Source organism: Colobus angolensis, unplaced genomic scaffold (assembly GCF_000951035.1).
Source record: "Colobus angolensis palliatus isolate OR3802 unplaced genomic scaffold, Cang.pa_1.0 Scaffold3, whole genome shotgun sequence".
In the NCBI taxonomy this organism is placed as follows: Eukaryota; Metazoa; Chordata; class Mammalia; order Primates; family Cercopithecidae; genus Colobus; species Colobus angolensis.
The window spans coordinates 1,686,732-1,714,236 of NW_012116265.1; the positions used below are offsets into that span (position 1 = coordinate 1,686,732).

A 27,505-nucleotide genomic window follows, 5' to 3' on the forward strand; every position below is an offset into this window, starting at 1 on the left:
TGGTTGGATGAACATGAGTTTGCTAGTTGATACTCATAAGAGAAAGGTAGAGGGAATGGTATGTGCAAATTTGACAGTTTAGGGAACTGCAATTCCTTCAGTAGGTCAAAAAGGTGTGATGGAAATACTGGGAGATAAGGCTGGAGAGGTAGACTTGGGCTGAGTCACAAAGCACTTCTAAACTGCATTAAATAAAGAATGAATAGGGGTTTGGAGTAGGAATTATGTGATTTGTCTCTATCAAATGAAAGAATTGATACACACAGTATATCTAAGCAACCGCGTTATCCATATTGACCAGTCTATTTTTCTCCTTAGATCGGCTTCAAATAATATAAAATTGCTAAATTAAAAAACAAACAAAAACCTGTTCATAATATTTTGAGGACAATCCTTTTGTGGGAAGAGATTAGAAATAAGAGCACAAAGAAAGGTGTACAATACCCTCCATTCATGTAGCCTTGCCTCAGATAGAACAGGAAGGAGGCCCATTTCAAGGAAAACAAAGGAATTGGCTTCATGATTTTACAAGAAAAACTGTATCTGTCAATAGAGAGGATTCTTCTAGGAAAGTGTTTTAAGATGGACTAGGGAAGAAAACTGGGAACAATTGGGGAGCTCCTGCTCTTGGTACTTCTGCGTCAGCGAAGAGGTTGTTAAAGGTGTTCATTTAAGGAACCAAGTATCAGCTCACTTCAGTTAGTTGTTATTGAGCATTCATTCCTCCTTCATTCATTCAGTACATTTCAATGACACTTTTGTGCCCTGCACTAAGTCAGGTGCTGTAAGGAAGTAAAATATAGGTAAAGTTATGGTCTTGCCCTTGAGAAGATTCAACTAACACATGAATCCAGTAATTTCTAACCAAGGATGTGCTCTCCTTAGGTAGCAAGGGAAGCTGGGCACCGTGGCTCATGCCTGTAATTCCAGCACTTTGGGAGGCTGAGGCACGAGGATTGCTTGAAGCCAGGAGTTTCAGATCAGCCTGGGCAGCAAAGCATGACCCTGTCTCTATAAAAAAATTAAAAAATTTAGCCAGGCATGGTGGCATGTGCCTGTAGTCCCAGCACACTTGGGAGGCTGAGGTGGGAGGATGGCTGGAGCCCAGGAGTTTGAGACAGCAGTGAGCTATGATTGTGCCACTGCAATCCAGTCTGGGCAACAGTGAGAGCCTGTCCAAAAAAAACAGGAACAAATGAGAGAGAGAGCAGAGAGAGAGAAAGAATATTAGTCTAAAACACCTTGGAGTTCAAAGTTCAGATTCAAATCTTGACTGTATGTTTGGGCAACCACTAACTGGTTGTCTAACCTTTAAATATTTTCAACAGCAAAATGAAGATAATAACAGCTACGTTGCAATTTCCAGGATTAAATGAAATGACTCATGAAAGCTTTGTGTAAACAGTGCAGAACTTTGCAAACATTGGTGATACATTATTAAAGGTGAACTTACTAGGACTTGAAAGCAGTGGTTTTAAAGTATTTGTTGAAATACTAATGCCCAAGATTGGAAATAGGCATTTCTCAAGAAAAGAGTTCTATGGTCAAACACATTTGGGAGATGCAGGATCAAAGAAAGTAAAACATGGTTCTTAGGTCTGTAAAATGCTAGTATGCATTGTGAATCTCAAGGAAAACAAGTATTGTGTGTCTCTTTCCCCCAGATTAATGTGATCTGGGGATCTACCCCTACCCCCACTCCAGCATCTCTAGGACCTTGAGATGGACAGAAGTCACTCTGGGAAAGACTGCTCTCCAGGAAGAAAAGTATGAACCTTTCTTTCAATTTTACAGTCCCATCACCCAGGCCGGCACTGTGGCTCAATGCCTGTAATCCCAGCACTTTGGGAGGCAGAGGTGAGAGGATCACATGAGTCCAGGAGTTCGAGACTAGCCTGGACCACATAATGAGACCTCATCTCTACAAAAAAAAATTAAAAAATTAGCCTGGCATGCTGGCTCGCGCCTGTATTGCCAGTTGCTTGGGGGAGGGGCTGAGGCGGGAGGATCACTTCAGACCTGAAGGTCGAGGCTGCGCTGAGCCATGAGCGGCCACTGCACTCCAGCCTGGGCGACAGACCCTCTGTCAAAACAAAACAAACAAACAATGCTGAGCCATTCTTCATCATACAATCTAGGAAACTTATTCAACAACTTTCCGAGCAGTGCTGAGATTTCCACCAAGGAAGCCCAGAGAAATGGGCCAGGCCCCCGCTTTGCCAGGGTTAGAGGGGATTCCCTCAGAATCGAGGGTGCGAGGTGCTGCGGTGGATACATTTAATATTCTTTCCAAGACACCCATGATGGCAAGGCAGTAGCAGATAGAAAGCAACAAAAACGAAGAGAGCAGGGCTGATCCTCAAAGACTTTATAAATTAGACTTTTTATAAAAACTCTAAAAGTCAAGTAATAACATGCCTACTCCGCTTCTAAGAAAAGTGTGCAGAAACATCTCCAGCCAGAAAGACTGCTCCTGCCTACCCAAGTCAGAGAAGTTTCATCAGGCCAATAGCTTCCCCTCTGTCCCCCTCCTACCGCTTGTCTCCCTTCTTCTCCCACAACACACCCCATACCTGGCGGCATTTTACACCTTCCCAGAAGGGGCTGCCAAGCGCGGAGTCGCGGAGGACGCAGGCGCAGCGCGTCTCAGGTACGCGGGAAGCCCCGCCCCTCTGCGCCCAGCCCCTCCACGCCACTCCACTTTCCCGCCCTGCCCCGCCCCGCCTCGCCCCGCCCCGCCTTGCCTCGCCCCTTCGCGCCCGTCCGGAGGGGCAGGGCGGCCCTGGTGGGTGGTGGTGGAGTGGGGATGGGGAGGGAAGTGGAGGGGAGGGGGTAAGTGACAGGGCAGGGGAGGCCCTGGGGAGGGTGGGAACTCGAGGCGCGGCCGCGCGAGGTGACCAGAGTCACAGTTCCCGCGGGCGGCGACAGCAGAGCGCCCACTGCCTCCAGCAGGTAACCGGCCGCGGTCGCGCGGCGCCGCCTCAGCGCGGGCGTGGGACGTGGAGACCCTGAGGAGGGCGGCGGGACCCGGGCGGGGAAGGGCGCGGCGTGGCTCAGGTGCGCTTCTCCCAGCTGGCTGCTCGCTCAGGGCTGTCGGGGGCGCCTGTGGGGGCGGCCCTGCCTTGCGGGCTGGCGGTGAGCGCCCGTTCTGTCTCTTTTGTCCTTAACTTTCTCTAAAACGGGGCCGTGGTCGGGCCCCGGGGATGTTCCCACGTCTCCTCAGCGACGCCTGTGTCGCGGGGGCCTGAGGGAGCTTTAGGCCCCGCGACAGCTGCAAGCGCGGTGGTCTGGAGGGCACCGGCGTGGGCGACGAGGCGAGGCTGGGTCCCTCGCTGCCCAAGTGGGCGGCTCTGCCTAGGGGGACCCGTGACCGGGGACGGTCGAGACCCCAGCCCCGGCGGGGACGGCCGCGCGCCCCGTTCCCTGCTCCGTGCTCGGGCTTCCAACGGCGCGTCCAGGTGGGCTCTGGGCTTTGGGGAAAGAGAGAAGCGAATTTCCTCTTTCCTTGGCGGGGTGTGATGAGAAGAACTTCGCAGAGAGTTATTACCTGTGATGTTTCTGAAACTTTGTGAAGTGGCGAAAGGGTGTTAAAAGTGTCACTTTACTGTGGTGTCTGCAAACCACAATCTACCCAGCTAGGTTTTAGATTTGGCTCTAGTTCTTCCAGGTTTTCCTTTGCTATGCTTTTCTTTACAGGAAGATACTGTGGATGAACTGTGGGCTATAGTGCACACCGATAGACGTCTGTGTATAGACAAGATAGATGGCAAACCAAGAGCACTGATTTCTTTAGAACATTGAAAATACAGCATATAAAAGGATTGCCTTTGTAATTAAAATATTATTCTAGTTCTCCCTTTAGGTAGGCAGTTAATAAGAAATTTGTTTTCTCTGATTAATATTGTAAAACATAGCCTGGAAAATATTGAGAATTAGCAACAACAGCAAAATCCTATTTACCAATTTCATATTTTGATGTGTAACTTCAGCATGGTTAAAAATTGCTTTTTCTGGAAGGAGGGGATAATGTTGCTTGCCTTTGAGAGCTGGGATATTTGCTTTTTATCATCTCTTTTGTATTTTGTAGTTTTTGCTAATGAATATGAGCTACCTTCATAACAGGGGAAGAGGCCATAATACAGATTTATTCTTTGTTTAACCCTCCATGAAAAATTTAAGTATATCTTGTATTTTATTGACTTCATTTGAATTATAATTGTGCATTCACGAATAAAACTAATATTGACAGATTAATTCAGGTGGAGAGAAAATGAGTTTGAGATTCTGGTGGGACATCTGGCATAGCTGTCTAGTGGATATGTACCAATAGATATATTGGTATCAGGTTTTCTGAAGTCAAGATCAGACTTGTAGATGTTGGAAGCAGCAGTGGATTTGTGGTAGTTAATACTGTAAGGGTGTAAGAAATCATTCAGGTAAGTATAGTGTAAGAAGAGGGCAAGACCAAGGATGGGGAACACCAGCATTAAGTGATGGGTAGAGACAGCCAAGGAGTCTGAGGAGGAGCATCAGGAAAGGAGGAAATCTGGGAGGCAGTGGTCTCATAGAAGCCAGGAGAGGAGAGTTTTAAAAAGGAGAGAAGTCTACCTGGGAGTCAAGAACTGATTACACCTATTGGCTTTGGAAGTTAGGAGGGGGCTTTAACCTCAGCAGACATAATTTAAGTACAGCATAAGGGTAGAAGCCAAGTTTGAATGAATCTGAGGAGAGAATAGTGATTCTGCACTCACAAGTAAATGTGAGTTTAGAATCCGTATTTTGAGAAATAAATGTTAGAAGGAGAGGCGATCCATTGATTAGGGAGATGATTAAAAAAAAAAGAAAGAAAAGAAAAAGACAAATAAGGACGATAGACTACCTTTATGTTATCCATAATAGTTACAAATTTTAAAAATGAAGTGCATCATTTCATAACATTGTTCCTGTCTCATGCTTACGTAGCAGAAGCTGAGAGCAAGAAGCTGAACATATTGAAAAGAACTATTCGTGATAAAGTAGTTATGCCCTGCCCATCCAAATTATGAACACGATTTTAGTGGTATTTTGTTTGTTGTATTGGGTTCAGGTGTTACAGGTGTTTAAGTCACACATATAAACTGTGTTGGACTCTATTTTACCTGAGTTCCAGTATGTTGATGTTCCCAACTTGCTTTTAAGTTATGCGGTTCTTTTATGTATGTCCCAATGGTTCTTCTAAAGATCTTGTGTAGAAATCAGGTGTTGGGACTCAGTCAGAATCTGTGAGGCATACATCATTTAAGGCCTTTGCTTCAATTATTATTATGCATTCAGGGGAAATGGCTCTTAGATTAAAATTTCTGTATAATGAGTTTCACTTCAGTTCTTCGTTGAAAGTTTGTTTTTTTGTTGCTCAACAGTTCAGAAAAATCATTTTATGAGTATTTTCCTTAGGAATATGAAAAGAATGGTTAAAATGGAAAAGAGTGGCAACTAAGTGTTGATTAGGATGTGGAGCAACTGCAAGTCTCATAATCTGCTGGTGGAAATGTAAATTGGTGTAATCATTTTGGAAAACTTTTTGGCATTGTCTGCGAAAGTAAAACATATGCATAAGCTATGCCAAAACATATACCCAACAAAATTCTAGAAAATGCAAACTAATGTGATGGAAAACACATCAATGGTTACTTGGGGGTAGGGGAAAGAGAAAGTAAGGAGGGATGAATTCAAAAGAGGTGTGAAGAAACTTTAGGGGATGATGGATATATTCATTTTCTTGATGAGATGATGCTTCCACCAATGTGTGTGTATGTATTTATTTGTATTATATATCCCTCATTTAATTATACATTTTAAATATGTGAAATTTATTGTAGGTAAATTATACCTCAATAAAGCTTTAAAACAGATTAAATAAAAATAAAGAAGAAAGACACATCATTTAAGTATATTTACCTCCTTCAAATACTATAGTTATTTCAGGGTAATATAATTATGGATAATTTTTATTTTATTCATATAGTTTTCTGAATTTTTGATGTTTTGTACCATAAGCATGTATTTATTTACTTCTTAAATGAGAAATTATTTCGTATGTGCAAAATAGTACTTTTGACACATCTACAGATTCAGAGAATACAAATAAAATAAATACCCCTGTGCCTATGTATTGCTTAAGAGATAATACATAACCAACATTTTTTTGAAGCCAACCTGTGTATTCTCCCTGATTATATCTTTTTCTTTCCACTCTCCTTGATTTTCTATATGGTTTTACCACATGTCTGTGCATTCCAAACTCTGTGTTGTTTAGTCTACTTTGGAATGCTGTATAAATGATATTCTACTATGTGATTCCTATGGCTTTGCTTTTTGCACATTCTATCCGTGAGATTTCTTCATGCCGATGTGTTATAGTTTGTTCACTTTTTGTTGCTGTACATAATTTCATTGTGGGACTTTACCACTCTTTATCCATTATCCTGTGGATGGATATTTAGGATGTTTTCAGTCTTTTTAAAATTTTTTTGCTTTTAAATTTATTACTTTTTTCCACTAAAATCTGTTTTTAAGTGACCCTTTTAATTCATGTCTCTTTGTGTTCATGATTTTAAGAACCCTCAGTTTTTCTGGAAAATACTGGATTGTTTTATAAAGTGGCTGTACCAGTTTATACCCTCACAAGCAGGATGTAAGTGTTCACTTTGTTCCCTTTTTCAGCAACGTGTAAGACGTTTCTACATTCATAATTACCTGAAATTTTTTTCTTTTTGACAATTGGGTGAGTGAGAAATGGTATCCCATTGGGGGTTTAATTTAAATTTCCTTAATTACTGATGATGTTGAACCTTTCATAGTTTATATTCTGTTGGTGTTTATGTCTTTTGCCATTTTTTTGGTTTGTTTTTGTTTTTTACTTTAAAGCATATATATATATTTTTTTTTTTTTGAGATGGAGTTTTGCTCTTGTTGCCCAGGCTGGAGTGCAATGGCGTGATCTTGGCTCACTGCAACCTCCGCCTCCTGGGTTCAAGCGATTCTCCTGTCTCAGACTCCTGACTAGCTGGGATTATAGGTGCGTGCCGCCATGTCTGGCTACTTTTTTGTATTTTTAGTGGAGACGGGTTTTTACCATGTTGGCCAGGCTGGTCTCGAACTCCTGACCTCAGGTGATCCACCCGCTTCGGTCTCCCAAAGTGCTGGGATTACAGGCGTGAGCCATTGCACTCTGTTTTTAGGTCTAAAAAATGGATTTCTGTAATAGAAGCTCTATATATTCTGGATATATATATAATCCCTTGTCAGTTATGCATGTGGCACATTTCTTTTTCTCCAAGTGAGCAGCCTGTCTTTTACTTTCTTTATAGTGTCTTTTGATTAACACATTTTATAATTGAATACAGTTGACTGTGTCAACTTCTTCTTTTATGGTTTGTGCTTTTGGCATCTTGTTTAACAAATCTTTACCTGCCCTGAGATTATAAAAATATAGTCTGATATTTTCTACTAAAAGCAGGGGAGTATATGGGAAATCTCTGTACCTTCTCAATTTTACTGTGATTCTAAAACTACTCTAAAAAAGAAAGTTTATTTAAAAAGTTGGCTTTCATATTTGTGTCCTTAATCCATGTAGAACTGATTTTTGTGTGGTGTGAAGTGGGGGTCCAATTTCTTTTTTTCCCATATGGCTAATCAGTTTTTCCCAGCATTATAGAACTGAATATTCTGTTTTTCATTCCAGTGATCTACAAGTATCATAGATCAAATTTCCATATATGTGTAGTTGTTTCCAAGCTACTCTTTCTAAAACAGATCTGTTTGTGTATCCTTACCACAGTCTTATTTACTTTAGCTGTTTAAAGAACCTTGATACTTGAGAGAACAAGTTATCCACCCATGTTTCTTTTAAATTAGACTGCTCCTCAAATTAATGTTTAATTTTTTTCTTTTTAAAAGGAATAAAATGTGTTATTTAATTCTTAAATATCTACTGTAATCACCTGAATCATAAACAATACCGAAGCTACTCCAAGGTAGACTATATCGGGCTGCAAATCCTTTCCTTACTCACTAGAATTAATTTTAACTTGAAAAGTAAATACAGGATTTGCATTTTGGAAACAGTGTAAGTTGAGGTATTGGACAGCCTTAGCTGAAAACAGCTAAGAATGCTGTATTTAAAAAACAATTCAAAAGATAGGAATTAACATGCCAAAGTCTAAGAGCAAGCTGAACGTATGAGAGACTAAAGGAGGCTTTAAGTCTTGTTTGCCCTGAGGGCATTTGCTAAACTGGGGAAACTTGATGGATTTGAATAGGAACTTGGTAGATTTGCATGTCACCAAGGATAGTTGGAAGTCAGCCCAGGGCTCATTCAATGTAGGCTAAGAGACTAATTCTGGGACCACAAAGAGCTGTGATGTCACGAAAAGGGTGAAAAACTCACTCTGCCTCCTTCAAGGGAGTGCAAAAAAAGTTGCCTTGATGCCAGGTAAAACAAGGAAGAAAAAAAAGCCTGTCCTTGGGAAGTTGTGACCACTAAACATACCATGGGAAGGAGTTTTATATTACCTTGATGGTCTAAAAATATTTCAAGATGTCAATTTAAAAAATCATTTCATTTTTGAGATACTGACATACCATAAAATTCACCCCTTTAAAGTATACAATTCAGTGGGTTTTATTTTTGTATATTCATGAAGCTGTGCAACTATCATCACTATATAATTCCAGAACATTCTTTTCACCTTCCCAAAAAAACCTCGTACCCATTAGCAGCTATTCCCCATTTGCCTCTTCATTCTCAGTCACTGGCAACCACTAATCTATTTTCCATGTCTATGGATTTGCCTATTCTGGACATTCCTCATGTGAATGGAATCACACAATATGTGGTCTTTTATGTCTCACTTCTTTCTTAGCATAATGTTTTCAAGATTTATCTGTGTTGTAGTGTGAATCATTACTTCATTTGTTTTTATGATTGAATAGTATTCCATCATATGGCTATATGCCACATTTTGTTTTCTCATTCGTCAGTTGATAGACATTTGGATTGTTTCTACTTTTTGGCTATTATGAATAATGCTGCTGTGAACATCTGTGTAAAAAGTTTTTGTGTGGAAATATGTTTTCTATTCTCATAGGTATATTTACCGAGGATTGGAATTCGTGGGTCATATGGTAACTCTGTGTGAAGTGTTTGAGGAGTTGCCAAAGTGTTTTCCAAAACAGCTGCACCATTTTACATTCTCATAAGCAATTTATGAGGGTTCCAGTTTCTCTACAGCCACACCAACAGTTATTTTTTTGTCCGTCTTTTTGATTAGTGTGTGTGAAGTGGTATCTCATTATGGTTTTGATTTGCATTTTCCTAATGATCAGTGGCACTGAGCACTTCTTAATGTGTTTATTGGCCATTTGTCTATCTTGTTTGCAGGAATGTCTAATTCCTTTGTCCATTTTAGAATTGGGTTATTTGTCAACACATGAATTGAAAATAGTCTGGTAAACAAATGCAGGTATTATCTGGAATACACTTTCATTTTTAGCTTAAAAAGTTCTACCAGTAAAGTTTCATGGTCAATGAATAATTCATTGTCAAAGATAACCAACTGTACAAGGAAGTAGGACATCCTGAGCAAGAATTGGCAGAATGATAGAAACTTGAAATAAACCTACAAAAGCTTGAAAAACCAGTCATAGATCATCATGATAACGATACTGGACTGAGTTTAAGTAAGTAAAAGACAGATTTAAAGATATGTTCAGGGATCAGGAGTCTAAAAAGTGACAGAGCTACACAGCAGGTTGAAAAAATAACTAAATGTAATTTCTACTAATGAAAAATGCAGTAATAAACACTCAAAACTCATCTTTCAGCTTAACTACTAATTAGAAAATTAGATGTACTCCACAAAGAGATTGAATGAACTGGAAGATAGAATAAATCATTCAGAATGTAGCTCAAAGAGACAGAAATGGAAAATATAAAAGAGGCAAAGAGACATGGAAATTAGAGTGATCAGAGTGAGGAATTATAGTGAGAAAGTCTAGTAAATTAGAATTTCTGCAAGAAAAGAAAGAGAAAAGAAATGGGCAAAAACAATATTTAAAGAGATAATGAATGAGAATTTTTCAGTACTGAGGAAAGACACCAATCCATATATTCAAGAATCTCAATGAATTTCAATCAAGAAAAAGTATATACTTAGAAACATCACAGTGAAATGAAGAAAACCAAAGGCAAAGAGAAAAATCTTACATTGCTTTAAGGCCTAGACAAAAGATTTTTTTTTTCTTTTTCAAAAAAACAGTGGTTATGCTGGCAGCTGACTTCTTTATAACAATGGTGGGACAGAAGACAATGGAATAAGATATTTTTGTCTTGAAGAAAATAGCTTATAATTTAGAATTCATAACCAGAGGAAATATCTTTAAGAATGAGAGTAATACAGGGTGATGATCAATGGTGGCTAACACGGTTAAAAACTAAAAGTTTAACATTATGTACCTACAACCTATGGAGTAGTCTTGATAAAAATAAAAAGTCAAACCTAAAAATCCGTATTACATTAAGTTATAGATCAAACTATAATTTTACAGAAAAATAAGCAGAGATTTGCTGAATGACACTATGGGAATGCAATCAGCAAAATTGGATAAGAGACCTGATTTCAGCATCAGAATACTTACAAGGATACTTGTAGATTAAAGGAGATTTAAGAAATATTTAAACCTATTTCACTCGTATAAACTATAAAAAATTATACGAAAATTGGGGAAATGGGAATACTAATAATATGAAGAAATTATAGATTTTTCTGAAAGTGTGATGGTACTGTAGTTGCATTAAAAAGAGATATACAATATAAATATAAATATATAAATATAAGTATAAATATAAGTTGTATTTGATATTAGATGTTCTTCAATATTGTCTTTTAGAGATACATACTGAAATATTAGCGATACATACTGAAATATTTATAGATAAAATTATATCTTGATTTTTTTTTCAAAATTTCTGGAAGTGGGAGGATATTGTGGAAAAAAGTTTAACTATGAGTTGATAATAATTAAAGCTAAGTAATGGGTCCATGTGGATTTATTTTATATTTGCTATACTTTTGTATGTTATTGATATTTTTCACAAAAAAATATAAAAATCAGGGACATTTTCAGATCAACAACAACTGAGAGGGTTTTCTACCAACATACCTTCACTGAAGTAAATCATAAAGGATATTAGCAAAAATAATGTGATCATATATGAATAGTTGGTGATGCAAGAAAGAATGAAATGGAAGGAATGTAAGAAGGAATGAAGTGGAAAGTAATTGGTGAAATATGTTTGTAAATACAAATGAACACTAACTTTACAAAATAATAATAATGTTTTCTGAGGTTTTAACAAGATAGAATCAAAATATGTGCAATGGTGACATCACGCCTAAGTCACACATGGGTTGGCATGTAAAGGAGCTAAAAATCTTTAATAGTCTTTTTACTATGCAACAGGAGAATATAAAAGGACTAACTTTAGACTTTGACATGTTAAGTGTGCATATTAAAACAACCAAAGTAACTAAAGAAAAGGAAATTGAGTGTATAAAATTTATAGTATACAGAATAATGGCCTCCCACAGATTACCATGTCCTAATTCCCAGAACCTGTGAATGTTACCTTGCATGGAAAAAGTGACTTTGCAGATGTGATTTAGGATTTTGAGATGGGGAGATTATCTTGGATTATGGAGTATCCAGGTTGGCCTAATGTAATTATAAGAATCTTATTAAATGAAATAGAGAGTGTAGGAGATTCAGAGTTAGAGAAGATGTGACAATGGTAGCAGGGATCAGAGAGACTGGAAGATGCTGTCTTGTTGGCTTTGAAGTAGAGGAATGGGCCATGAGCCAAGGAATTCGGGTTTCTTCTAGAAACTGGAAAAGGCAAAGGAATGGAATTTCCCATAGAGCCTCCAGAAGTAATGCAGCCCTGCCAACACCTCTATTTTAGCTCAATGAAACCCATTTCAGACTTCAAACTTCCAGAACTGTAAGACAGTAAGTTTATTTAAAGCCATTAAATTTGTGGTAATTTGTTGCAAGAGCAATAGGAAACTAATACAATATCCAATCTATTGGAGGGAAAAAAAATGAAGATCATAAACACTCAGTCAATCCAAGGAAGGATGAAAGGAAAGAAAAAGAAACAGAGAACAAGTAGGACAAATAGAAATCCCAGGATAAAATATAGGTTTAAATTAAAATATGTATCAGACAGTTATCTTAAATATAAATGGAATAAATATTACAGTCAAAAGACAAAGAGTGTTTATCTGGACTAAAACACTTCAACTAAATGCTATTTATAAGAGACATATCTAAAATATGAGGAGACAGAAAGGTTGATAAACAAATGGAAACAGTAAACAGAAAAGGATATTCCATACAAATGCTATCTAAAAGAAAGCTACATGGCTATATTACTATCGGACAAAATTGTTTTTAGGGTAAAAGCATTTTTAGAAATTAAAAAGCTACCATAATGATAAGAGATTTAAATTACCAATATGTTAAAACAGCTTTAAATCTTTATGACTGGACTAAATACAGTTAAAATACAAATAAATACAAAGATTATCAGAGTGGATAATATAACACAATCTAACTACATACTACTTATAAAAGGAACCTTGAGCATAACACAGAACGGTTGAAAAGAAAATGATGTAAAGAAGATATAACATGCAAATATTAACTGAAAGAAATTCTAGTTATATCAGACAAAACCAGCATTAAGGGAAGTATTACTAGAGATCGAAAGGGAGATTAATAAATTTGTATGCACCTCATAAATTAGAATCAAAATATGTGAAACAAATCTGATAGAACTAACAGAAGAAATAGATATATCCACAGTCATAGTTGGAGTTTTCTTTTTAGATGCTAATTCTTTAATTTTTTTTTTTTGAGATGGAGTCTCGCTCTGTCGCCCAGGCTGGAGTGCAGTGGCCGGATCTCAGCTCATTGCAAGCTCCCCCTCCAGGGTTTACGCCATTCTCTTGCCTCAGCCTCGCGAGTAGCTGGGACTACAGACACCTGCCACCATGCCCGGCTAATTTTTTGTATTTTTTAGTGGAGACGGGGTTTCACCATGTTAGCCAGGATGGTCTCAATCTCCTGACCTCGTGATCCGCCTGTCTCGGCCTCCCGGAGTGCTGGGATTACAGGCTTGAGCCACCACACCCGGCCTAATTCTTTAATTTTTTGTAGAGATGGGTATCTCCCTATATTGCCCAGGTTGGTCTTGAATTCCTGGACTCAAATGATCCTCCTGCCTCGGCCCCTATAAAATACTAGGATTACAGGCATGAGGCACTGTGCCCTGCCAAGATACAGAAGATTTTAACATGACCAACAAATTTGATTTAGTGATGTACATGGAGCATTGCACCTCAAAGTTGCAAATGTACATGGAACATTTATTAAAATTGATCATATACTATGCCTATCATTGATCATATACAATTTCTCTGATCACAGTGGAATTCAGCTATAAATCAATATCAATAAGATAGCCAGAAAATCTAAATTAAAGAAAAACAAAAGAATAAGGCAGATGGAGAACTGAAATAGGGCTTTGTTATTAATAAAGCTTATATAGAAGAGTATGGCATGTATTTGCAGGCAGGTAGTTTTTCTAATACAGGCAAATCTGTCTCAAAGAAACTAGAGACATTCCTACCCTAACACAGTTCAAAGGCGCAGAAGTAAAAAAGAGAAATGGTGTGTTTCTAGCACATCAGGTAGTTATGTTTTGAAGCTTGGTATTTGCAGAAGGAAGTAGTGGAAGATGAGCAAGAGAAGGGTCACATATTGTATTTAGCAGAATAAATTTTATCCTGAAAGTGACAGAGAGACATAGCATTATTTAAAGCAGATGAAGGACTTTAGCAGCACAGTGGGGGGATAAAAAGAATTTGAAAGGCAGACCTATTAGCTGGCTCTCTGTAATTTGGGATATCATAACATCTGAATCAAAATAATCAAATTGAGAATAGAAAGGAAGGTGTGAAAATCACTAGGATGGCTGGGCGCGGTGGCTCACACCTGTAATCCCAGCACTTTGGGAGGCCGAGGTGGGTGGATCATGAGGTGAGGAGTTCAAGACCAACCTGGCCAAGATGGTGAAACCCATCTCTACTAAAAATACAAAAATTAGCCAGGCATGGTGGCGGGTGCCTGTAATCCCAGCTACTCGGGAGGCTGAGGCAGGGAATTGCTTGAATCCGGGAGGCAGAGGTTGCAGTGAGCTGAGATAGCACCACTGTGCTCCAGCCTAGAGGACAGAGCAAGACTCCGTGTCCCCCACCACCCCCCCCAAAAAAATTACAAGGATTAAGGGACTCTACTCAACAGAATTCTAACCATTGCCTATTTCACAGTTCACCTTCTAACCACTCTTTCTGTTACTCAGTACCTTGCAAAATAATGCAAAGTGTGTACAACTCAAAATCTTTGCAATTTCCGGAATGCTCCACCATCAAGAACTTTGCTAGCTGATCCTTTCTTGTGTTTGTGTTCCAGCTGGATTGTTAACCTCCTCAGAGAAGTCTTTTCTGATTATACGAAGTTAACATTAGTTCCTCTTGAATCCTGGTTAATTTTCCTCATTGGATTGAATGTATCATGTGTTTGTCTATTTTTCTGTTTATCTCCCTCCTCTGTGGTAAGCTCTTCAGAAGCTTGTCTGTCTTGTTCACTATTTTGTCTTCAGTGCCTAGCAAATTGCCTAGTACATAGTAGATGCTCAATAAATGCTTGTAAGTAAGTGAATGAATGAATTGGATGTGTGGATTATGGGAGCAGAAGGCCTCAAGAATGGCACTCATATTTCTGGCTTAGTTATTAGCTGGATAGTGGTACTGTAGTAGGAAATTCCAGAGGAAAAGCAGGTTTGCAGGGGAAAGTCGTGATGATCTACTGTCCTTCATTTGTGAGAATACCATAGGTAGGGCTGTTCGTAGACTATGTCAGGCCAGGAGAGGCAAATAAGCCCTTTGGGAACCCCAAACAGGCAGTGATATTAAAAGTATTTTAACAACTTGTCCTGCATGACCACTGACCATAGTACTGGAGCAGACTCATGGAGGCCCCTGCTTTCTCAGACATTTACCTCAGGGGTACCTACGGGGGAGTTAAAGTGACTAGGGTGCTTATAGCTTTTATCTATTGATATGGAAGTATTTAAGTCTTTTTACAGTCTGTCTTCATACTAGAATGTTCTAGCTAAATGTCCTCCTATCATTCCTGGCATTGGGTAAAGTGCCTAGCATGAATCAGATCAGTTGTAAGTAGGATCTGATAATAATAAATATAATAATGATGCTGCTGATGGCAGCAAACATTTATTCTTAAAACAGCCCTGCCACTAGTTTTGTACTTTATGTGCATTACTTTGGTTGATCATCACAATAACCCTAAGAAGTGTTTTTGTTGTTGTTGTTGTTGTTTTTGTTGTTAATTGATGAAGAAGTTGAAGGTTAGAGAGGTTAAGTAACAGATTTAAGGTCATATAGCTAGTAAGTGAAAGTTACAGGATTGGAACCTAGGCAGTATACTTTTAACCATTTATATTCGCTTCTCCTTGTTGCTAAAAAAGCAAACGTGGCTATATAGATAGCCAGCACATAGTCTGTTAACCTGACTGGTCCTGCCCTTCTACCCATACCCTACCTAAAACAATATGGTATGTTAGAAAAAGTTGTGAAGCTTAGGGTTTGGTTCTAAACCTAACATTATCTAGTTGCTTGACTCATTATTTTCTTGGGTAAAATTAGAAGGACTTTGATAAAATGATTTCTTTTTTTTTTTGAGATGGAATTTTGCTCTTGTTGCCTAGGCTGGAATGCAATGGCACGATCTCAGCTCACTGCAACCTCCGCCTCCCGGATTCAAATGATTCTCCTGCCTCAGCCTCCCAAGTAGCTGGGATTACAGGCATGTGCCACCACGCCTGACTAATTTTATATTTTTAGTAGAGATGAGGTTTCTCCATGTTGGTCAGACTGGTCTCCAACTCCCAACCTTAGATGATCCGCCCGCCTCAGCCTCCCAAAGTGCTGGGACTGCAGGCATGAGCCACCATGCCTGGCCCTGATAAAATGATTTCTAAGCCTTCTGCTCTGTTAATGTTTTTGAGGTTTCTTTTTATGTTAATGTTCCATAATTCTGTTCATGTATTATTTTGTTTCAGGTTTATTGAGGTATAATTGATATGTAGTAAGTTACATATACTCGAAATCTACAATTTGATGTTTTCATTTACGTATGTACCTATCAAACCATCACCACAAATCAAGATAATGAGTATAGGCTGGGCCGTGGCTCACGCCTGTAATCCCAGCATTTTGGGAGGCCGAAGCGGGCAGATCACGAGGTCAGGAGATCGAGACCATCCTGACTAACACGGTGAAACCCCGTCTCTACTAAAAAATACAAAAAATTAGCTATGTGTGGTGGTAGGCGCCTGTAGTCCCAGCTACATGGAAGGCTGAGGCAGAAGAATGGCATGAACCCAGAAGGCGGAGCTTGCAGTGAGCCGAGATTGCGCCACTGCACTCCAGCCTGGGTGACATAGAGAGACGCCGTCTCAAAAAAAAAAGAAAAAAAAAAGGATAATGAGTATATCACCCCCACAAAGTTTCCTCCTGCCCCACCAAGTCCTTCCTTTCTGTCCCTCTCTGCCCTTCGTCTCCCCGCTCCTCACTCTCCCAAGGCAGCCTCTGATCTACTTTTTGTTACTATTGATTAATTTCCATTTTCTACAATTTTATATAATTTGAATCACACAGTGGAGTTCAGCTACAAATCAGTATTAATAAGATAGCTAGAAAAGCCAAATTAAAGAAAAAATAATAAGAACTGAAATATGGCTTTGTTATTAATAAGACAAATACAAGAGAATATGGCACGTATCTGTATGGCACATACTCTTTTTTTTGGCATTCTTTCGCCCAGCATAATTATTCTGACATTCATCCATGTTGTTGCATGTTTAACCAGTTTACTTCTTTATTTCTGAGTAGTGTTCCATTGAGTCACATTTTGTTTTCTGAATGGATTCATCTGTTGATAGATATTTGATAGTTTTCAGTTTTTGGCTATTTTGAATAGAGCTGCTATGAACACCAGTGTACAACTCTTTGTGTAAACATATTGCTTTTTTCTTAAATAAATATGTAGTAATGGCATGTCTGAATCATGTAGCAGGTATATGTTCAACTTTAGAAACTGTCAAACTGTTTTCTAAAGTGGTCATGCCGTTTTACAGTCCCACCAGTAGAATAGGAGAGTACTACTTGTTGCATACTCATAAACATTTGGAATGGTCAATCTTTGTAATTTTATCCTTTTTAATCGATATGTATTGTTGTCTTTTTATAGTTTTAATTTGCATTTTCCTAATCACTAATGGTGTTGAGCATGTTTTCTTGTGCTTTTTGGCCACTTGTAGATTTTTTTGGAGAAGTGTCCGTTCAAATCTTTTGCGTGTTTTTTAATTGAGTTATTTTTCTTTTTTATTAAGTTGTAATAGTTTTTTATATATGCTGGATATAATCCATATTTTATTGGGTGTATGATTTGCGAATATCTTCTTTCAGTCTCCGAGTGGTCTTTTCACTTTCTTAATGGTGTCTTTTAAAGCACAAAGTTTTTAATTTCGATTAAATCTAGTACATCAAATTTTTCTTTGATCATGTGTGCTTTTGGTGTTGTGTCTAAGAAATTACTGCCTAACCCAAGTTTACAAAGATTTACTCCTATGTTTTCTTCTAAGAGATTTGAAGTTTTAACTCTTACGTATAGGTGCGTGATCAGTTTTGAGTTAGTTTTTGTATATGGTGGGAGGCAGGGATCCAATTTTTTTTTTTTGGTGGAGAGGGCATGTGGATATAATGTGGATATAAATGTGGATATTTGGTGTCCTAGCACCATTTGTTGAAAACACTATTTCTTTCCCTTTAAAACTTCTTGGCGCCTTTGTTAAACATCAATTGACTATAAATGTAAGGGTGTATTTCTGGGCTCTGAATTTAATTCTATTGATTTATTTGTCTGTCCTTATACTAATATGACATTGTCCTGATGACTAATTTTGTAGTAAATTTTGAAGTTAGTTTTTCAACTTTGTTCTTTTTTTTTTTTTCAAGATTGTTTTGGCTATTCTGCACCCTTTACATTCCCATATGAGTTTTAGGATCAGCTTGTCAGTTTCTGTAAAGAAGCTGGAAGGGATTTTGGTAGAGATTGTGTTGAATCTCTAGACCAATTTGGGGAGTGTTGCCACCTTAGCAATATTAATAATATTAACATTTTAATGATACTACATCTTCCAATCCATGAACATGGGATATCTTCACAATTATTGAGCTCTTCTTTAATATCTTTCAGTAATGTCTTGTGGTTTGCAGTGTGTAAGTCTTGTACTTCATTTCTTAAAAGTATTTGTATTTTAGTTTTTTAAAAATGTTATTATGAATGGAATTGTTTTCTTAATTTCATTTTTGGACTGTTCATGGTTAGTATATAGAAATACAATTAACTTTTATATATTCCTCTTATATCTTGTAACCTTAGTGATCTTCTGATAAGTTTGTTAGTGAATTTCTCAGGTTGTTTTTTTTTTCTTATTTACAAGATCTTGTTGTCTGTGAATGAAGAGTGTTTTACTTCTTGATTTCCCAGATGAATGCCTTTTACAAAATATTTTTAGCCTAATTGCCCTAGCTAGAATCTCAAATATAGTGTTGAATAAAGGTAGAGAGAGTAGAAATCTTTTTTTTTTTCATGGCTTTAGAGGGAGACTTTCAATCTTTCAGCGGTTCTTGTGATGTTAACTATCGATTTTTCATAGATGCTGTTTATTATGTTGAAGGATTCTCTGCTATTCTCAGTGTTTTTATCATGAATATTGGATTTTGTCAAATTTTTATATCTATGGAGATTATCCCATAGTTTTTGTCCTTTATTCTGTTAATATGATGCATTACATGAATTGATTTTCAGACGTTAAACTAATCTTACTATCCTGGGATAAATCCTGCTTGGTTATGATATATAAATCTTTTTATATGTTTCTGGATTTGGCTTGCCAGTATTTTGTTGAGGATGTTGTGTGTATATTCTTGAGGGGTATCCATCCTTTTATTTTTAACTTATCTGTATTTAAAGTGTTTCTTGTGTAGGCAGCATACACTTGGATCATACTTCTTTATCCAGTCTGGCAGTCTCTGGCTTTTAATTGGCCTATTTTAGAGCATTTACACTTGTGATTCTTGATATAATTAAGTTCAAATCTATCATCTTGCTATTTGTTTTCTACTCCTCCTATCTGTTTTTTGTTCCCCCTTTCTTTTTCTGCTTTCTTTTACTAATTGAGTATTTTTAGATTATTCCATTTTATCTCCTTTGTTGGCTTATAAGCTCTAACTCTGTTTTCTTATTTTAGTGGTTGCATTAGGGTTTATAGTATGTATCTTTAACTTTCTACAGTCAGTCCTCAAATGATATGATACTACATCACATATACTATAAGAACCTTAAAATTATTTACTTTTATTTCTCCCCCTGGCCTTTGTGCTATTGATGTAATACATTTTAGTTTTATATATGTTACAAACCTTTTGTCACAGTATTATTTTTTGTCTAAGCTTTAATAAACTTGTAAAGAAATCTAAATAATAATAAATCATATATTTATACTCATGGTGCACTTTATTCCTTTGTGTAGATTCATATTTCTACGAAATATGAATTATTTAGCCTGAAGGATATCATTTAACACGTCTTGTGGTGTAGATCTGTTGGTAATACGTTCTTTCAACTTTTGTATGTCTTAAGAAGTCTTTATGTCACCTCCATTTTTGAAAGATTTTCTCTGAGTGTCAAGTTCTAGGTTGATGGGTTTTTTTCTTTCAGTGTATTAAAGATCTTGCTCCACTGTTTTTGTTTTGTTTCCATTGAGAACTATGCTACTATCCTTTTTAATTAATTAATTTATTTTTTAAGACAGAGTCTCTCTCTGTCACCCAGGCTGGAGTGCAATGGCATGATCTCAGCTTACTGCAACTCTGCCTACCAGGTTCAAGTGATTCTTATGCCTCAGCCTCCTGAGTAGCTGGGATTACAAGCACACACCACCATGCCCAGTTATATGCTGCTAATCTTAATCTTTACTCTGATGTATGTAACATGTCTTTTTGCTCTGGGTGCTGTTAACATTTTCTCATCACTATTTTTGAATGATGTTATTATGGCGTGGTGTGCATTGGTGTAGTTTTCTTCATGTTTCCTGACCTTAGTGTTCGTGGAGGTTCTTAGATCTGTGGTTGGTAGTTACCAAGTTTGGAAAATTTTGGCTATTATTTCTTCATTAGGAAATAGACTGGTCTCCAGTCTCCTTTGTGGATTCCAAATACATGTATTTTGGGTCACTTGAAATTGTCCCAGGGGTCACAGATGCCTTTTATCATTTTGATGTTAAATCTTTTAAAAATTTTGATGTTTGATCTTTTCTCTGTGTCTCATTTTAGTTAGTTTATCTTACTGTGCCTTCAAGTTCATTAATATTTTCTTTTGCAATATCCAATCTGGTATTAATCCCATCTAGTATATTTTCCATCTCAGACATTATAGTTTTCATCTCTAGAGATTGGATTTGGGTCTTTTTAATGTCTTCCATATCTCTACTTAACCTTTTGAACATATCGAGTCCAGCTATAACTATTTTAATGTCCTCAACTGCCTTGTCTCAATTTTAGGTTGTTTCTAATTGATTGCTTTTTTTTTTTCCTCTTCATTATGGGTTCTATATATTTTTTGCTTCATTGCATACCTGGTACTGTTTTTATTGGATACCAGATATTGTGAGTTTTACTTTGTATGCTGGATATTTGTGGATTTCTGTAAATTTGCTTTGGGACACAGTTAAGTTTTGTGTAAACAATTTGATCCCTTTTCCAGTCTGATTTGTGGGGACAGGCATCACTCCTGACCTTGGTGAATACTGGTTATGTATGGTTTTTGTAACTTTTTCTGGTGTCTTTCCCTCCCAGTCTTGTGTAGCTTCCTTTTTTGTGTGTGTGCTGATCAGTACTCTGTTGAATATTGAGTGGGACCCTCTGCTGATCTCCATTGTTCTCTGTATGTACCTCTTTATTCTACGGTAGTCTGTTATGCAAACTCTCGCTGCCTTGTTCTCCACATACTTTCAGCTTTGTCTCTTCATTTCAGAAAATCTACTCAGCTTTGCCTGAGTAAGTTCCCATGGCCTGGAAACTCCTTCAAGGGAGTAAGGTGAAAGGCTTACCTCATTTAGTTCCTGTTTCTCAGTTCTTTGCTGTCTGATAGCCAGTGTCTTGAAAATTGCTGTTCCATATATTTTATTTGCTTTTCAGGTGGTAGGGTAAATCTGTCCCTGTTACTCTATTTTTTACAAAAGTAAAATATCCATGTGTTTTTAAACTGTCTTTAGTGTATTACTGGGTGTTCATTTTAATCAGATTTCACATTTCATTCATATAAACTTTTCACTCTTTCTACTACCTTCCTCCATCTTCCCCAACTTATTTTGGATGACTCAAGGCCATCAGTGTTGAGAACTTTTCCACTTGAAGTAGCAGTCATTTTTAACCAATTCTTCCACATTCCTGTCATGATTAACGTTAGGTATTTGCAAGCTGATTGGTGTCAGAGATGTGATTTGATGAATATATTGTGAGTTTTTATGGGAAATAGTTGTACTTTGTTTCCTTATCTATCAGCTAGGTATTTGATGAGTTCCAGCTATATTCCCAGCATCATATAGTATGCTGAGTGCTAAGCAGAAAGTGAGTACAATATTGTTTTTGAACAGTTTATATTCTAACGGGGGAGATAGAACAAGATCTCATCAAATGTTAAGAAATATGTTAAACTTTTTTTTTTTTTTTTAAAGACTCTAGACATTTAGAAATGGGAGACTATTCGTTTGATTTGGGTGGTTACGGAGTATTTTACTCTGATATGCTGGGGCTGAACAGGGCTTCTGAAAATGTATACATTTTAAAAATGGAAATAGTCACAAGATGTAATAGAAGAGAAGATACCATTTGTGATAGTCAAGCAAATTATACAGGCATACACTTAATGAGAAATCTTCAGAATTTTTATGAGAACTATAAAAACTCCCAAAGGCATAGCATAAACTTGAACAAATATAAAGATATACTATGTTCTGTGTAGGAAAACTCAATATTCTTAGAGATGTCAGTTTTAAAAAAAAATTGTAAGTTTAATATGATCCTGATGAAAGTACCATCAGATTTTTCCTCCTAAGGCTAGACAGATTATAAAGTTCATTTTCGAGAACAGACAAGCAAGAATAGCTAAGAAAATGCAGAAAGTGAAGAGGGGTAAAGATGACTTATCTTGCTACATATTATAACATGGTATATGAATTTAAGATTAAAATGATATACTATTGGTACAGGAATAGACGGAACAATTGAAGAGAATAGATAATACACAATAAACCCAATTGCATATGGAAATTTAATGTGTACTAAAGGGAGCATCCTGTAAGTGGAGAAAATGTAGAATTTTCAATATGTGGTGTTTGTGTTGAGATGGTGAATTGGGAAGAGGTAAATTTGAATCCATTTCTCATACTGTATAGCAGGATGTCAGTATAGAAAATAACACTGTACTAAGTACTTGAAGAACATATGGGTAAATTATTTTATGATTTGTATAACACACGCACTTTTGCATAGCAGAAACACCGTAATCAAAGTGAAAAGACAAACAACAAACCAGAAGGATGTTTGCCACTTGTATAATGGACAAAGTGTTAATCTCTGAAATATCTAAAGAGCTTCAAAAACTGGAGAAGAAAAAGACCAACAGCTTTATGAAAATATCGGCAGGAGATAATGAATAGAATTCATAGAAACAATTACAGATTAATCTTATATGACAGGAAGCTCAACATCACTTATAATAAGAGAGATGTAAATTAAAACAACACAATATATCATTTCTTTCCTATCACATTGGCAAAAGTCCATCAGTTTGACAATGTATTTTGTTGGTAACAGAAAAAGATACTCTTATATATTGCTGTTGGGACTGCAAAATGGTGTGCTTCAGAGAGAATTTTGGCAATACAAGCAAAATTACATATATACACCTTTTGACCCCATAGTCTTATCTCTAGGAATCTATCTTACAGATATATACTGAGAAATATCTGAGAAATATGTTTGCACAAAGCTACTGTGGCACTATTTCTAATAACAAAAGATGAAACAATTTAAAATTTGATCTTAATTTCAACAAAATAACTATACAAATTGAGACCATAGGGGAAATTTGAACAGTGAACAAGTAGTTGATGGCATTAATTATTTTACACATGATAATACTATTATGGTTATGTTTAAAAAGAGCAACATTTTAGAAATATTTGATATGTTACCATTCATTACAGATACCGTTTGTATTAATACTTGAAATGATTCACCTTCAGCCAGTGAGAACCCCTTGAAGTTAACTCCTAAGTCCTTTGCCACATGTTTTAGAGATCATTATTTATGTATTTATGGATGAAATTATATGATTAGAATTTATTTCAAAATAATCCAAAGGACAGGGTAAATGGGGAGGCAGAGATGAAATAAGATTTGCCATGAGTTGATAATTATTTTAATCTGAGTGATTAGGGTTTTGTTATACTTCGCATATGTTTAAAACCTCCTGTGAAAAATGTATGGAGTTTTTTAAGTAGGCATAAATGAAGAGAGTGCATTTAGAACAAAGGCACTGAGACCAAGGACAATAGGAAATTGGGCATGAAGTTCTTACACAATTTAATTTCCTGGGAAATATAAAATAGACTTCCTTTATTTGCACTATGTCTTATTTGTAGTGTCTTTTTGTGTGTATGTGATGTAGTGCTTAAGGTATACTTTTCTATTAGTGTAACTCTAAAGATTAAACTAATTCATGAAGTATGCAGTTTATTTGTTTATTGGTGCCCATTATAGGGCCTTTGAATTACCAGAATAATTGATCTGGAGGAAGTGAATGTTTTCTCACACTTTCTATGGAGTGCCATGTTTTCTTTTAACTTTTGCTTGGACATAGATTTAGATAGATCAGGTGAAAGAGGAAAATTGTTTTAGTTATACTGCATGTGTATTTATTAGAATATAATAATGAATAAACTTTCCTTTAAGATACTTAGTTTCTTTCCCTCTCAGCTTTTTAATTTCATCTCCATTTCTCCTAGTCTGTTTTTATTTATCCCTGTATTCTCCTACCTCTCTAACCCTATCTCCTTTACCACTCTCTCTGTACATTTTTTAAATATGCTTTTTCTTTACTTTTCAAATTGACCAAATTGTATTTATTGTATACAATGTGATGTTTTGAAGTGCCTATACATTGTGAAATGATTAAATCTAGCTAACATCTGCATTACCTGGCGTAGTTATTTTTGTGGAGAGGACATTAAACATCCAGCCTTAGCATCTCTCAGGAGTACTGCAGATCTTCATTAGCTGTATTCACATGGAGTACAGTAGAGCTATTCAACCTATTTCTCCTATCAAAACTAATTTTGTATTCTTTGACCAGTGCTCCTAAATTTACTCTGCTTCTCTATCTCAGTCTTTTCCCCCTTTTCTCATCTTTCATCCTTTTTTCAGTTTCTAACTTTCACTGTTTCTTTGAACATTTTTTCTTTTCATCTCTTTTCTTTTACATTTTGTGTTTTCCCCCTCTCCTTTTCTTACCTTTCTCCATCCTTCTTTTTCTTCTTTGATTTCTCTGCCCTTTTGTACCTCTCATCTTGCTCTCATCTGCATTTCTCCTTCCCTCTCTCTGTTTCATTCTACTCTTCCCCTCTTTATTTCTTATCTCTCTCTGCCTCAGCTCACCCTCTCTCCTGCTGTCTAGTCTCCACTCTTTATTTCTAGGTTTGCTCCTGACTTTGTTTTTTTTTTTGACGTTTCCCTTTTCATCTCCCTTCCCAAACATTTCTTCCTAATTCTATGTGCTCTTGTCTTAGGTTTCTTGCTGTTTTATCAGCAAATGTCCTAGTTTACCTCTTTCTTTCTTCTTTTCTCTCTTTTTTTGTTTTTCTGTGTTTCTTCCATGTTGCTGTTCTTTTTCCACACTGTCCCTTCTCTATCTCTCCCCCTGCCATAAACACCCCCCCCTTGTTACTCTATATCTGTCCACTCAATCTTCCATCTTATTTTTCGTGAAAGAAAATTGAGAATGGAATTTTTCTTTTTTTCAGATTTTAACATTGAGATTGTTCATTTAGTAATTTTTAAACATATAATTTTAATAACTTATACATAAGTTATACAAAATTTCATATGATTAGAATAATCTATCTTCCTCTTAAGTATTTTTGCTTCAGAATCCTCATATGTCTTAAAAGGACGGATAATGTGGTTTATTTAGTAATATCTAATGGTATTAAGCATGACAAGCAGGTTAACTTGTTTTCTATTCTACCAACAGGTTAATATTAAGATTGGAAGTTTGTATCTTTTGCTGGATATTGGAAATTGAATGTAATGGCAACAGAATTTATAAAGAGTTGCTGCGGAGGATGTTTCTATGGTGAAACAGAAAAACACAACTGTGAGTTTTGTTTTGACTTCAGTAACATTTATGTAGCACCTCCTTCATTTGTGGCATTTTGTAATACAAAGAATTAGGCATGTTTTCCAACTTCTTGGGGGAGGCAGAAACATAAGGCACATTAAGTAAGTATTCTATAACTTCAAGTAGTCTGGAGCATAGGGGAGAGAGAGATTAATTCAACCCAGGGTATATGTAAGATATTACCATAAAGGAGATTGCATTTGCCACGGAAATCTGAATAGGATTTTAGCAAGCTGGGTGGGAAGAAGGAAGAGAAGCTGAAAATTGGACATGGGCATTACAGGTGGATGAAATAGTACAGGCAAAGGCAGGGAGGGAAGAGAAGTGTGTTTGGGAGACAACATATTCTGACTGATGTTTTGATTTAAATAGAGACTATCTACAGTATTTATATAACATTAAAAGTGCCTTGAATGAGTAAATGACCAATGGGGAAGAGACCCATAACTATGAAGACTCAAATTTATTAAGGACCCCTGGAGAGTTCTTTTTCTATTGCATGGCTTTCTTATCTCTTCTCTGTCACTTTTATTTCCTAATCTATAGCAGAGCTTCATAGTATATTTGAGTATGAAGGCTTCTTTTTTACATTAAAACATTTCATAAATTTCTACAGAATAGTACTTGTACTTTCAGTCTACAGATAGCATCATATATATATATATATATATATAATAACTTACCTCCCATCTTAAATCATGTAGCTTAGGAATCACATATGATTCTAAAGAATGAATACAATGGGCCGTAGAAACTATGACTGGGATAGCTGCCATTATGAAGTATATCTAGGGTCAGAGTGCATTTTATTTTGTGATTTGGTTGTGATTTTTATAGGCTTGGGAACCTTTATCTTCCTTGTAGTGTTGCTCTATGTAATTAAGACTGATGTTAACCAGTAGTACTGACAAGAATTGCTTTTGTTGACAGTAGTTTTAAATGACTAGATTTTTACTCGAAAGCACTGTATAACTGACTACAAAATAAAATTGTTTTCCGTCTATGAATTCTTGTGGGAATAAGACTCTTGAAAGCTGCTTTTACCATTATGATAAGTTAATGCACTTTAACAATAGTGTATTAATTGCTTAGATACTGTCTGGACAAAATTAATGTAGATTCCGCAAGTGTTTGGTAAGAACCAAGAGTAGTTTATGTGTCAGGAATTTTTTCTAAAGTGGTTAAATAAATATTGACGTATGCTAGGTTTAGATTATTATATGTAACCTATATTCATATTTGTGACTTTTTTCTTTTCTTTTTTCTTTTATGTGCAGTTTCTGTGGAAAGAGATTTTAAAGCAGCAGTCCCAAATAGTCAAAATGCTACCATCTCTGTACCTCCATTGACTTCTGTTTCTGTAAAGCCTCAGGTTGGCTGTACTGAGGATTATTTGCTTTCCAAATTACCATCTGATGGCAAAGAAGTACCGTTTGTGGTGCCCAAGTTTAAGTTATCTTATATTCAACCCAGGACACAAGAAACTCCTTCACGTATGGAAGAACTTGAAGGTAAACAATAAAATAGCAGGATTTAAAAATCGATATGCAACATTTAAGTGCTGTTATTTTGCTTTTATATTTTTAATACAAAATTCTTATAAAATTTTTTTATTTTACTTTTTATATTTTGCTCTTTCTGTAGAAGAACTTAATGTGCAGTAGTTTTAAAAAGTCCCATTTTGAAATCTGATCATAATACAATAATTTGTTTGTAGATTTGGCCTTTTTTCAAGAAATAATATATAATTGGCCCTCCATATCTGTGGGTTCCACATCTGTGGATTTAACCAACT

At 36.5% G+C, this 27,505-nt stretch overlaps 1 protein-coding gene across 2 annotated transcripts in view; it reads left to right on the forward strand.

The window, feature by feature from the left end:
- Nucleotides 1-2,794: 2,794 nt before the first annotated feature.
- Nucleotides 2,795-27,505, forward strand: part of TC2N (tandem C2 domains, nuclear) — a 57,754-nt gene continuing 33,043 nt past the window's right edge. Inside the window, exons 1-3 of one of the 2 annotated variants that reach the window (XM_011949406.1) lie at nt 2,795-2,952; nt 25,564-25,686; nt 26,988-27,221. In XM_011949406.1, coding sequence (XP_011804796.1) covers nt 25,620-25,686; nt 26,988-27,221 — 301 coding nt within the window. In that variant the 5' untranslated portion in view covers nt 2,795-2,952; nt 25,564-25,619. Of the gene's footprint in view, nt 3,136-25,563; nt 25,687-26,987; nt 27,222-27,505 lie in introns of both variants that reach the window. The other variant, XM_011949405.1, reaches the window with a different exon arrangement.